Source organism: Elgaria multicarinata, chromosome 2 (genome assembly GCF_023053635.1).
Source record: "Elgaria multicarinata webbii isolate HBS135686 ecotype San Diego chromosome 2, rElgMul1.1.pri, whole genome shotgun sequence".
Taxonomy (NCBI): Eukaryota; Metazoa; Chordata; class Lepidosauria; order Squamata; family Anguidae; genus Elgaria; species Elgaria multicarinata.
The window spans coordinates 80,785,815-80,798,621 of NC_086172.1; the positions used below are offsets into that span (position 1 = coordinate 80,785,815).

General features: G+C 44.9%; 1 protein-coding gene across 3 annotated transcripts in view; it reads left to right on the forward strand.

Annotated features, from left to right (window-relative positions):
• Positions 1–12,807, forward strand: part of COL18A1 (collagen type XVIII alpha 1 chain) — a 185,264-nt gene that overhangs the window by 160,168 nt on the left and 12,289 nt on the right. For all 3 annotated transcript variants that reach the window (XM_063116969.1, XM_063116967.1, XM_063116968.1), the window contains 10 exons: positions 67–93; positions 1,687–1,749; positions 3,453–3,527; positions 4,408–4,443; positions 5,195–5,248; positions 6,146–6,220; positions 7,843–7,917; positions 8,047–8,089; positions 8,856–8,918; positions 11,768–11,811. In XM_063116969.1, the coding sequence (XP_062973039.1) occupies positions 67–93; positions 1,687–1,749; positions 3,453–3,527; positions 4,408–4,443; positions 5,195–5,248; positions 6,146–6,220; positions 7,843–7,917; positions 8,047–8,089; positions 8,856–8,918; positions 11,768–11,811 (555 nt within the window). The remainder of the gene's footprint in view (positions 1–66; positions 94–1,686; positions 1,750–3,452; positions 3,528–4,407; positions 4,444–5,194; positions 5,249–6,145; positions 6,221–7,842; positions 7,918–8,046; positions 8,090–8,855; positions 8,919–11,767; positions 11,812–12,807) is intronic.

Here is a 12,807-nt window from a genome sequence, read left to right on the forward strand (position 1 = left end):
GGTGCCTCCTATATTTTCTGAAGCCATTTCCTGTAAAGGTGATGATACTTCTTCTTTTTCCTGCAGGGCAAGCAAGGGCATGCTGGTTTCCCAGTAAGTCGTTTTGTTCATCCTCATCAGTCATAATGATGTCATAGCGCTCATAATATAAGATTTCAGCTACTATAAATCTTTGAAACTACTCAGGGCTGGGGGTGATTTTCTCTTATAATACATCCAAGAGATTTTCTGTTATAACCTCTGTTGAAAGCAGGAGAAAGATTGCACCCAATGTTTAAATCAGCGTTGCGAATAAGATCACAAAGTTTGCTGACTCCCCCTTACTAGTGTGCTTTCTTCCTCCATGCGCGTGTCATTACGAATGCATGCATGGTGTGAGTGTGCGCATGTGCAGATAGACCATCTAGATAGATAGACAGAGATCATCCTTAGTTTTATTCCAAATTCCTCCAGCTATTTAAAAGTCTTGCAAGCAACTCTTGGCAATGTAACTTGAGCTTTCTTTTCTTTTTTAAGGACTTACCTACTTATACATTCTGGAAAAGGGGTTGCCCCACTTTTTGCTTTTTCCCAATGAGTCATAATGCTACTGCAGACATGGCATCATCATCATCATCATCATCATTATTATTATTATTATTATTTACATTTATATACCTCCGCATAGCTGAAGCTCTCTGGGCGGTTTACTATTTTGTTCCAGAAAGGGGCCATTTGAAGACTCTCCAGAATAAATGTGTGCGGACTATGGAGTGGTCCTTCAGAAGTTAGTGCAATAGGAGGCAGGGTGAACCTTTCTCCGAGCCTTTGTGAGCTACTCTCGCTCCTAGAGGGCTTCTTCTGCCTGAGAGCTTCCCTACAACAACCCTGATGTGAAGGAGAACAGCTTTTGAGGGTTGACAAACAATGTGGTTGCTGTGGCGGTTGCTTGTTTTATTTGTCAGGGGTTACATATGTTGCACAGGGAATGAAACAAAACAACACAACCCAGGGAGTGTGTGCATGACGATGGTGGGGAATGGCAACGCTTGTCCACCTTCCACTTCTTTCCCCTCAATATTACAGGCAGGGACCTGCAGTCCTGCAGTTCTGCTGCAGATCTCTAGCTGCGCCTGCATTTTGGGAATTGAAGTCTTCATGGATTTTTAGACTAGGGAAAACACTAAATGATTTTCCTCTGGCACTTCCTCAGCCCCATAGCCTTTCCCGCCTGGTAATAGTTGTTCCTGCTATATAATTAGTTTCCACCTGATAACAACACAGCAAACCATCCATAATTCTACAAGAGGGAGAAAGTATATGTAGACTAAGTATTATATGACCCCAGATACCCAAATTCTTTTTAGAACACCAATATTTTAATAATGAATATTGTTGGTTTTATAAGAGGGTTCTTCAGCTTTCCTCGACATTAGGTTTCCCAAGGCAGGAAGACAACTAGTCCAAGGCTGATTATTTCCTTGCCACTATGCTTAGAGCAAGGCAAGCAGATCAAAGAAAATAAGGAGAGTCGTGCTGGCTTGCAGCATGCTTTAGTATCCCCAGGGGAAGGGCCTGCAGTTAGAACCCCCCCCCCCCCCGTCCCCAATGGATTTCTCCACTGAGCCCTAGCGCTGAAAAGATATGTGTGTGTTGAGGGGTGTTTGGATGATCATCATATGTATTCTTCCATGGTTGCATCCACAGGGGCCAGTGGGACCAAAAGGTGACCCAGGATCCCCAGGTTTTGAAGGCAGTCCAGGACTGAAGGTAAGACAATAAAAAGTGCTTTTCTTTTTCAATACCGTTTGGAATTTGGTCAACGCAATGGAGATTTCTTGATCATCAACAGGATTCCTGCACTTGCTGCTGTCTTCTGTCCAATTCCCTTTCAACCGTCAGAAGTACCAGTCACTCTGTCTTTGGCCTCCTTCAGCATTACCATGATTTATTAGGGGAATGGAAAGTATAGCATGTCATGTTTCCATGAACTCTCCCCAGCCAGCAACCCTCCTCAACACTAGAAGAATATTAGCTGGCTGTTTTATTGGTGGGAGACTGGAGAAGAAGCTCTGTTGGGAATGGAGACATTTAGCACCAGAGAAAATAAATCAAATACTCATGAAACTAGATGGAATTTGGGGTGTCAAAGCGAAGCTATAAGTATGAATAAAAACCACCAATCTTCTCAAATGATTATACCTTCCAGTATTTTCATTTTCCTTTGCTTAAAACATCCTTCATAAGATTTTTTTTTTATTACCTTCTTTGGGGAATGGCAAGTAAAGGCCTCTCACTGTTCTAGGAAGAGCACAAAGGATAATAGCCCGTGTGTAATAAAGCCTAATGTGGAGAGAGCCATGTGTCATCTCTTTGGGAGAAGTTAACAGAAAGGATGTACAATAGTACATAGCCATTCCTAAATGAACTAGAAAAGAGCACTTTTACAACCAGTTCAAACCTTATGTTCCTTGCTCATATGAATAATCTCAGTGTCTCTACATGCAGGCTTGCATGTGCAAACATAGTGCATGCTGGTCCAGTAGTAGCTTCGGCCGTCTTAAAGACTGGAAAAGTCATGGAGTTTTCTGTTGGCCAATATGTATGATTTACCTGGTTGCATCTGTACATGTGAACATGCATATGGGAGTGGTTGGAACAGCTTAACCAGCCCTTAGGTTTGCAGGGCAACTTGCCTCCATCCTCCCCACCAAAACCATAAGAAAATACAATGAATCTTTCAGTCAGTTAGAGAGCCTTGGGGAAATCATTTCATGTGCTGATGATGGGGCAGTGGATGCACTGCATATAAGACAAAGCTGACATGGGTCAGCTTGGGATGAAACTACCTAGTCGCTTCCACAAGTGCTTTTAGTGGCAGATCAAGAGCATCATCATGTGAGCATTTTCTTGCATGGTCATTACTGGCAACTCACACATTTTTGCGGGTCCATTTCACAATGACACCTGCCTCCCATGCGTCTCCCACTTGTTCTGCTTTTTTCTGTCACAAAAAAAAAAAGACCCAGAAAATCTGATATTTTGGGGGGGCTGTGACAAAGCTTGCCACCATTTCCTGCCATGTACAGGAGAGGTTGTGCTGTAAAAATGGCCACAACAACTCACGTGGTTGTTGCTTGCTTCCTCTTTCTTCCCTGTGTGAAGAAAGAGGAAGCTGTTCATCCCTATTGTGGGACAGGAGCAGGAGGCAAAGCGATAGTAGGGAAATGCAGTATCCCCCCGTCTGATGCTACTCCGAGTCTTAAAAATCTTGTACAATAACTTGGGCAAATATTTTTTAAAAATTACCGTTAGAGGATCCATCTCATTTTGTCACTGCTTCAACAAGATCATTATATTAGATAGTTTCTTGTAATATGGGATACATTTGCTCTGTAACATCACTTAAATCACTGTAAAGTTTACATTTTGAGGAGACTTGTCTTCATTCCTGCCCTCTGTCTCCTGGACAGGGTGAAAAGGGAGAGCCAGGAGTTATAATTGGCCCCGATGGAACAGTCGTGGCAGCTAATGCAAAAGGAGAAAAGGTAGAAATAAGTGTATTTTGCTCTCATGTGAAGAATGTTGTGCCCATATCCAGTTCTGTTCTTGCGCAATTAGAAGATGAAGGATTTCCTTAACTTCCTTTAAAAGAAGGAAAGAGTGAGAGAGCCCCTGATCCAGTTGAGCTTTTGCAATGAAACTTCCCGTTTTCCTTTGGTGATCTGGGAGGGAGCGCCCCTGAGTCTTTGGATGTGTGCGCTCCATGTAGTGCGCGTTAGCAACCGCTTACATGGGCTTCCCCAGATGGTCTGAGGGCCCCCCTTTTAAAGCCGGCACTTGCATCATTCAGTTCTTTTCCGGAAAAAGAAGCCTGCAGCCTGTAGTGTGGCCATGAAGCTGATAGAGAGCAGTAGTGGCTGGTGAGATGTTGCTCTTGCAGTCATTGTGGCCTGATGGAATTGGGGAGGGGAAAGGCTGTCCTTCCTGGTAACCATGAGGAGGTGGCAGTGGAGGCAGCAGGCAACTCAGCCAGCACCCTGCAAGCACATGGTGGATGACAGCTCCTATTCACATCAGGGCCCATGCTGGGGGCTGCTAGCTAGCCAGTGACAATGTGTTTGAACAGAACAGTCTAAGATGCCTCCTGTGGGTGGAGGTCCCTTCCCCCCTTGACTACTCTACAGAAATGGAAAGGAGCACCGACAACTGCTGATAGAAAAGGAAACTCCAAATTGTGGAAGAGCGGGCACTACTGTATTTTTAAGGCTGGAAAAGTTCTGGACACCCGCTCTTCTGCAACCAATTGCTCCGAATATATTGGCCCATCTCATGAAATAATCCATCCTCTGATCACCCAAGCAAAATAATGCGTGGTGCTCTAAATAGTTATATGTCTGTCGAATCACTTTTTATGTTTCTCTACAGGGTGAATCAGGCTCAAGAGGACCTTTGGGGCCAGCAGTAAGTTATAAATGGTATCTTTGCTTTTATGCAAGGAATTTACCCAGATCTAAGCATTGCCAACAATTGCTCATTGTTTCGATTTTTTGATTGGTCAGACATTTAAAACATCTTTCAATTGTTGTAGTGCATAATATTGAAAATACAGCTGTGCTTTTGTCCCAGTCATTTCAGTGGGACTGCTTAGGAAAGCTGATTGATAGATTGTACTGGTAGAATCTGCAACCAAATGTGTCCTCACCTCCTTATAGGAGTGCTCTGGTTCAGGATTCCTGCTAGCCATCCCTGCCCTTCTCCAGGATACTATGAATTGGAAAGAGCTCAAGTTGGGCGGGGTGGGGTGGGGGACAGGGCACATTCCTCCCCACTCCTTTCATTTTTTCTTTTCCAATTGAAACCCAACATTCTGGGGCTGCTGAGCATGCTCAGTCCCCGTTGGGATGTTTCTTTGCAAGTGATGCCCTTTAGGGTTTGAATGGGGGAGGGGGGTACTTAACTCAGATCTTGAGAGTCCCTTGAGCGTGCTGCTACCTCTTGCTTATCTGTTACCCCCACTTTGGCCCCATTTTAGTCAACACTCATCACCTGAGTTTGCTATTTGAAGGAATAATGGTCTTTTGGGCTTCTGTTTCTATTATGCATCCTACAGCACATGGTATTACATTACAGGCATCACAAGAATTCAAAATTTACAAGTGCTTTAACATCTTTCTAATCCAGACCACTGTTGTTTCCCCTCTTTTTCTTTTAGGGGCCACCTGGGCGGCATGGACAGAAAGGAGAAATTGGTTTTCCAGGAAGAGCTGTAAGAAAATTTTATTTTAGATTTTTTCTGATGTATCATCTCTTTGTATAAATAGGGTGGGAAGGGAAGAGGGCAAATCTGACATTCTTTAGGAAATACTCTCCACCTGGTAGGGAGTAGAAGGGTGGCTGCAGAAATCAAAATTCCAACAGAGTTTCACTTGGGACTGAACCATGAAGAAATGGAAAATAAATCCTAATGAAAGAAATGCAGTTTCCATAACACAGTGGATTTGCATTCCACCGGCGCTGGAAATATACATGTAGGTCCCCTCCATATTCCTTCAGCCTCCCTAAAGCGGGTTGCTCTGCATAGACACAGCAGGACCAGCCTCATGCCAGCCTCACATTCTCGTGTGAGTTCCTGCCCATGACCCTCCCACCCCCCAGCAATACCAGGTTTGCCCATGTAGTGGTTGTCTTTTTCTCCAGCCAGGATAACTGCCTACTAAAGTAGCCTCTCTCCACTGCTCTATGCGTACATCACATCTCCCATAGCTGCTATGGAATGACTCTCATGTTCACCCCATGGCTTGGTTATTAGTGCCTCTCTCTTGCAGGTCAGAGGCTGTCTTGCTAGACCAACCACAATTAACCAAGGATCTGTGATAGTTGAGAGGTCATGTGCACCCTTTAATTCTAACCTCAGGCAGACTGCCTTGGCCTACTCAGCCATTCAAGACATAACCACAATATAGCTCTTCCCGCTCTTGAAGCTTTTTGATGCAGGACTGTCATTTAGGAGCTACCCACAGACACATTTGGAGATATCACTAGTTATTTTTTCTGTCTTTGCCCTTTCACCCCACCCTTGTTATGTGTACAAGAAAAGTGATGGTTGCTTGGTAATTACAGGGACCCTTGAAGCTGATTCTGCTGTTTTGTTTGTTGTTTGCAGGGTCGACCTGGTATGAATGGCTTGAAGGGAGAAAAAGGTGATCCAGCAGACTCAAGTGGAGGGCTGGGCTTAAGGGTAAGTGGAAAAATGATCACCCCTATCTGTACACTGCAGTCTGTGGTGAAGATTCACTTGCGGAGCTGGTAGCTTTTATACTATTTGTATTACTTTATCACCTAGAACAAGGGTCGGCATCTTGTGGCCCTCCAGATGTTTTGGCTTACAACTCCCATGAACTCACATCATTGGCTATGTTGGCTAGGGCTGGTGGGAATTTCAGGGCATAACATCTGGAGGGCTACATGTTACCCGTGCTTGACCGAGAGTGAGGATTCAAAGGCGATTAGACAAATTCATGGGATAAGGTTACCAATGGCCATTAGTCACGATGGCTATATGCTACCTCTTGGATCAGAAACAGTTATGTGTTATGTTGCTGGGGGAACCCAAGTGGGAGGGCATTATTGCACTCATGTCCGGCTTGTGGGCTTCCCAATGGTGGCGTCTGGTTGGCCACTGTGTGAACAGAATACTAGACTAGATAGACCTTTGGTCTGATCCAGCAGGGCTCTTCTTATGTTCTTATTCTCAAGCTCTGTTATTATGAGAAGAAAAAGAGCCTCTCCCGGGTGCATCTAAAAACAGTGTGTCTGATAACGTCTTCGTCAGCCTTGTCCTAGCGCAGCTGCCAGCATCTGAGGAAACAGGGCGCTAATATTTTTCAAGGCAGTGATAGCCAAGCATTTTGGCAATCAAACCCACAGCATGCAAGGATCTAAATTCCCTTTGCCTTGGAGTGATTCTGTGATTGTTTTTCTGAGAGTCAGGCAGCAGAATAGCATTGGGGAGAAAGGCAGGAACAAAGGCCTGCCTGGGTCCTCATCCAGGAGTAGCAGAACTTCCACTGGTCATGCCACTTGGTCTTTGAGAAAGGGACTCAGGTAAAAGGATGATATTGTCTCCACGCTGTCTCCACACTGCAAGAGCAATTTCCTAAATGTATTGAGTGTGCCGCCCATGTGTCAGTGCAAACTAGCGAAGTCTTTGAAGTCTTTGTGCTGGCTCAGGATTTGCAAAGCTGGCGGAAGCAAGTATTCTTTCTTTGTCTGTGGGTGGTGGAAGGACATGAAAATGCGTTTGTTTTCATTATTGCTGGTGCTTTGTGTGATAAGGAGGTGAAACAAAGTCTAGCGTTTATATTCCGGTGACCAGGCTGCCTTCCTATTTTTCATGCTTTGGGTTCACTATGACTCTTGGTTTATGGGCAAAGCCATTCCACAGGAACTTGTGCTCCACTAAGAGCAGCTGTAACTCACACAGAGTTACAGGCTGGCTACAGATCTGTTCCTGTTGAATGGATATTGGCCAGTGGCTTATTGTATTTCCCTCTTATTGCATTCTCTCTGGCCTCTGTTCTGCACCTAACCCCATCAAATGTAATTATTTATTAATTACATTTATAACCTGCCTTTTTTCTCTTTTGCAAGGAACCAAAGAAGCTTACATAATTCTCCTCCTCCTCTTACTCTCTATTTTATGTTAGGTAGGTTGGGCTGAGAGTCTGCGACTGGCCCAAAGTCACCCAGTGGGCTTCATGGCTGAGTGCAGACTAGAACCCAGAACTCCAGAGTCTCAGTCCAGCATTCTAACCATTACACCATTACTCTCATTGGTTGTGCTTCTCTTCTTCTCTCTAGGGTCCTCCAGGCTTCCCTGGCCCTCCTGGCCCTCCAGGTCCTCCTGGAAGCATAGTGCCTGTTTATGACAATAATGTGAGTAATGGACTAAATGAACGTTGCTTTCTGGGGAAACTTGGGGATGGGCCCTGTGCTTAGGGCCAAAAATGGAATGCATAGTGATCTATAATACAATGAGGTGACAAGCTGTTTTTAAAATTTCAGGCATTTGGTGATACGGGCCCTCCCGGACCTCCAGGATTGCCTGGTAAGAACGTTGTAGAGCTCATTAAAGTACATGATGGGATGGGAAATATTGGGTTTTACCATAAGATTCTGGAGGCAAATGCTCTGCAAACTATTGGAGGTGGGGGTGGGGATAGATTCAGAAAGCTGCAACTGGGAAATGTACAAACTGGGGAATTTATCTGTGTTAATGGCTGAAAGTCAAGAAAACAGCCTTCCCCAAACTGGGTTCCTCCAGATGTGTTGGACTACTGTTCCCATTGTCCCTGACCATTGGGCATGCTCGCTGGAGCTCATGGAAATGTTAGCCCCAAACATCTGGAGGGCACCAGGTTGGGGAAGAAATGACGACATTCTCCTTTCACAGTGCTTCAGACCTTTCTGACTTACCATTTAAAGATTTTTGATCTTGATGTCTATTTAGCACCAGCTGTATGTCTGTCTCTGTACAGAACCATGCTGTTGTTTCTGTCCAAGAGGCATTTAAAATAATTTTATTTTAGATTGAACTTGAATTTGTGAATACACTTGCATGATAGTTTGAATCATGCAAGTGTATTTGAATGGTTTTAATTTTTGTGAACTGCCCAGAGAGCTCCGGCTATTGGGTGGTATGGAAATGTAATAAATAAATAAATAAATAAATCAGCAGTTTCTTCCAGGAATTCTGGAGTTTTGGCTGTGTGCTGAATTCAAACGATGGTCTACCTTTCTATACTGGTCTGCTCTGTAGTGCTTCTCAGAGACACTTGGGGATTGTCAAGACTTATGTCCGTGTTCTGTTTCAGGCTATCATGGTACTCCTGGGCAGAAGGGAGAAAGAGGCGAGATGGGTCCTCCAGGGCCCCCAGGTAAGATTCCCTGTAGTGCAATACTTCCGTTCAGCTTCCACCTTTTTGCCAACACTTAACAAGAGTAATTCATGTGTTTAGTGCAAGCATGGAAGCCCCTTGTGGCCTGGCTCCCTTGCTCGAACCATCCTGAGCTCCCTCCCCCCCCCCCAAGCACTGGTGCTGTAGTACTGCTTAGTGCTCCTGACTTAAGCTTGCAGCATGCTGTGGTTTAGGTGGGCTGCTTTGTGGGAGGCTGCACCACACAAGCTCTTGCTTCGCAGCAGATCACCTTCACTGTTAGCCCGTCTTCCCACTTTGATGTCCTGCTGTCCTAGGCCACCAGTTAGGCACAGCCAAGTATTTTCTTGCACCTGTTCTACGGGCTGTGTTTTATAACTGAGGTCACTGAGGTCGTCAGAGGGCATGCTCCTGGTAGTACCATGTGGACCTATGGCCTAATTGTGGTGGCCCCCTTTCTGTAGAACTCCCTACCCCTAGAGGTCAGGCAGGCACCAACCCTGTGTTGTTTCCAGTACCTCCTGAAAACAGTCTTATTCCAGGAAGCATTCCTTGACTGACAGCCCTTGACTCTCTCTCTCTCTCTCTCTCTCTCTCTCTCTCTCTCTCTCTCTGTGTGTGTGTGTGTTTTAGTATAATAATGGTGTTTTAATTTTTGCATCTTTTATTGTTTTAATTTTTATGTTCACTGCTCTGCAATCTGTTTCAGATATGGAGCAGTATACAAATTTTGTAAATAAATAACCACAGTGCTTGAAAGAAATGTTGCTCTTACAGGGCTTACCACAGAGAAATCTCATCAGACTCACAAAATCAAAGAACTGTAGGGCTGGAATAACTCTGGTTTCATCTAGGCTGGTTCTCTGCATCAGAGGCACCTTCCCAGTCCTTCTACCTTTGAGTACCTTTAGGCAGGGACGCCAGAGGTCAGACCTACATACCAAGCAGGCACTGTACCACTGAGGAATGGTCTTCCTCTATTATGGTGCAGGAAGGCAAATTTTAATTCACTGTTCTTCACTGCTCTGGCACCTCCCAAACACATGTCCAGCCCCTCCCTCCCTCCCTCCCTCTCTCTCTCTCTCTCTCTCTCTCTCACACACACACACACACACACACGCTACACTTGCAGCAGCAAGCCAGGCAGAAGCTAAATGATGCATTTGCAGCAATATTTAACTTCAAATGTTTATCTTGGAGGAGTGATAATAGCAAAGTGCTCAGCCAGACTCCGCCTTTCTGTTCATGCAGCCAGTGAGGATCCCTCAACTCCCCATCGCCCTAACTGGATTGGCTGAGCGTGCTGCCACTCTCATTCAGAGGGAAATGTTTTCAATTAAAATGGTGTGTGACTGCAACATTGGAATCAGTGCTGAACTTTGGTTTCTAGTATATGCCAACCAGCAGCAATCTTTTGCATTTTGTCAAGGAGGGTCCACAAAGAGCCAAGCCCCCTCCAAAGTTTAAAAACGGAAGAAAAGAGAAAAGCAGGACAATGGATCTGTAGCAGGGAGGGAGCAAGGAGAGTTGTGTCTTTGCCCAACAAAATGTAAAAAGGGACACTGACTAGGTTAATCCTCCTCCACCCCTGCAAGCAGGGTGCAGCTGACCAGGGTAAATTTGGGGTGGTTTCTTTTGTGTTGCACAGTCAGTTCCCCCCTGCCCAGTGCCGTAAGCAGGTGCCCTCCCCCGTGCTTTGCAGAGGAACAAGCAGAAATTTCCATTTTCCCCTATTAGTGCCCTCCCAATGTTTTGGACTACAACTCCCAGCTCTGTTTGCTGGGGCTGATGGGACTTGAGGCCCAAAGTCAGTTTTGCATATGATTAGTTTGTGTTAATTTTAGTTGTAAGTTAATGTGGCTTTTGCACTGAAGTTGTTGTTGTTGTAAAAGTGACTCCAACATGAAAAGTAGTGACCGTCACTGGTTTAGCTGATCTCATCTTTACCCTTCCAGAAACAAATCTGAAAGTGTATGTGCTGGCTTTTTGAATTCAAGCCTAGGGTTGATTCATTCTTGCAGATGAAAAAGTCACAACCACATTGGTACACACCAGCAAACCTACATGCATAAATAGGGTGCACATTACATGGCAGGCCAAATTACACCCACCAAAATGCAAGCTGGTTGAGGCTGTGAGTTTGAATCACTGAAGACCCATAATATCATTCTTTAAAGACATGACATGCCTCTCATAGGTTTTTTTGGACAAGAATAATATGCAGAAGTTTCTGAAAGGTATTTCTCCTGTTTTCTCCCTCTGTATTGGTCTCCTAAACATTCCTTTCCCACTACTGCCACCAACTTCACTTAAGAAGGTTATGCCCTTGCCTTTTTTTTGCCGGGGGGGGGGGGGGAGTCATTGCCTCTCCTTTCTGTGTTAGGAGTCAGCACATGACTCCTATTTGAGCCCTGCTTTTAGACATCTCTTTAGAAAGCCTTTGTCAACATGATGAGTGTTCCAGATGTGTTGGGCTGCAATGCCCATTATCTCTAGCCACCATCGGCCATGATGGTTGAAGATGATGGGAGTTGTGGCCCAACCCATCTGGAGAATGGACTAAGTTGGGGAAGGGTGCTTTAGAAACTCATGAAGATGCATGTTTAAAGGGGAATGACTTCCAAAACGTTCTTCCAGTAATACATAAAGACCATTTTCATAAAATCATAAATGGCTGAGTTGTACCTTGAAGCCATATCATATGAGAGAGAGAGAGAGAGAGAGAGAGAGAGAGAGAGAGAGAGAGAGAGCAAGCACCAAACATTACAGAGGAATTGAGCTCCTCAGCAGAGTGCATTCTTTGCCATTAGGAACATTTAATCCCTCTCTTTTTCTCCTTTCTTCACAAGGCCAGTTCCCCTATGATTTCAGCAGATTTGGCTCCACCTTTAGGGTAAGTGTTCTTCATTTGGGAGGAATATCTAGACTTCTAAGTATGCCAAGTATAGAAAATGGAGGATCACTGGGGAACTATTGCAGTGAATCTAGGAGAGAGAAGGCAACCTTCTTTTGCTTAAAATGTGTTTACTGAGGCAGGGTAACAGCCATAGGGGAAGACTTTTGGTTCCCAGGATATTTCTATTTCAGGTTTCGTGAGCGATCGCATTTTCTCCCTTCTACTCCTCAGTTTTAACAGCATTCAAATTTAGTGCCCCTGGAAGTTGCCAAAGCCCCAGCGTTCAGTTATATTCACCTGCTGTTAGGGTGGCTGAATGGCTAAAATTCAACTGCTGTAATCAGAGCTGGCAGCAGGAGACAGGAGAACATTGTCCAAATCTTCTCTGATGTGATGGTGCCGATTTCCATACGAATTGAGACCTTTGCCTGCAAGACTGATTGTGCCTGCTCTGTACCTCTAAAAGCTGGACGTGTTGGGCAAAGGAGCTCAGATCAGCTGGTTTTCCTAGCAGTCTGCCCAGTATATCATTTCCTGTTGTGCTGCTTCTCCATTTACAATTCTCCATTCTGTTATTGTTAGGAGTTAACCCTGTAACTCACTTTAGTCCCCAAACAGGCTTCTCTTCACTCCTTCATATTCCTCAAGGGACCCTTCCCAACACAGTACCCTATACATGGATCCCTTTCTGTGCATGCAAGGTGCAAGCAGCTGTTTTTCTGCCCTTGGGTCTGTGCCAGTCAATCCCCAGTGCAGTACTGACTGGCATTTGATTGGTATTAAATTGAACGAGTTTGCCTCTCAAATTGCCAGTGCCATCCAAATATAGAGTGTGCAGTGCAGAGATACAGGAGTAGAGTGACACGCCTGTATGCACCCATTGAGCATCATGGCCAATGGCAGCTTTCCGTTTGATACCAGGTCTTTGGGTTATGGCTCACTTGAGGCTTTTTCTTAGCTCTGTGTCATCAGTTGGGTGGTTTTATTTCTTTC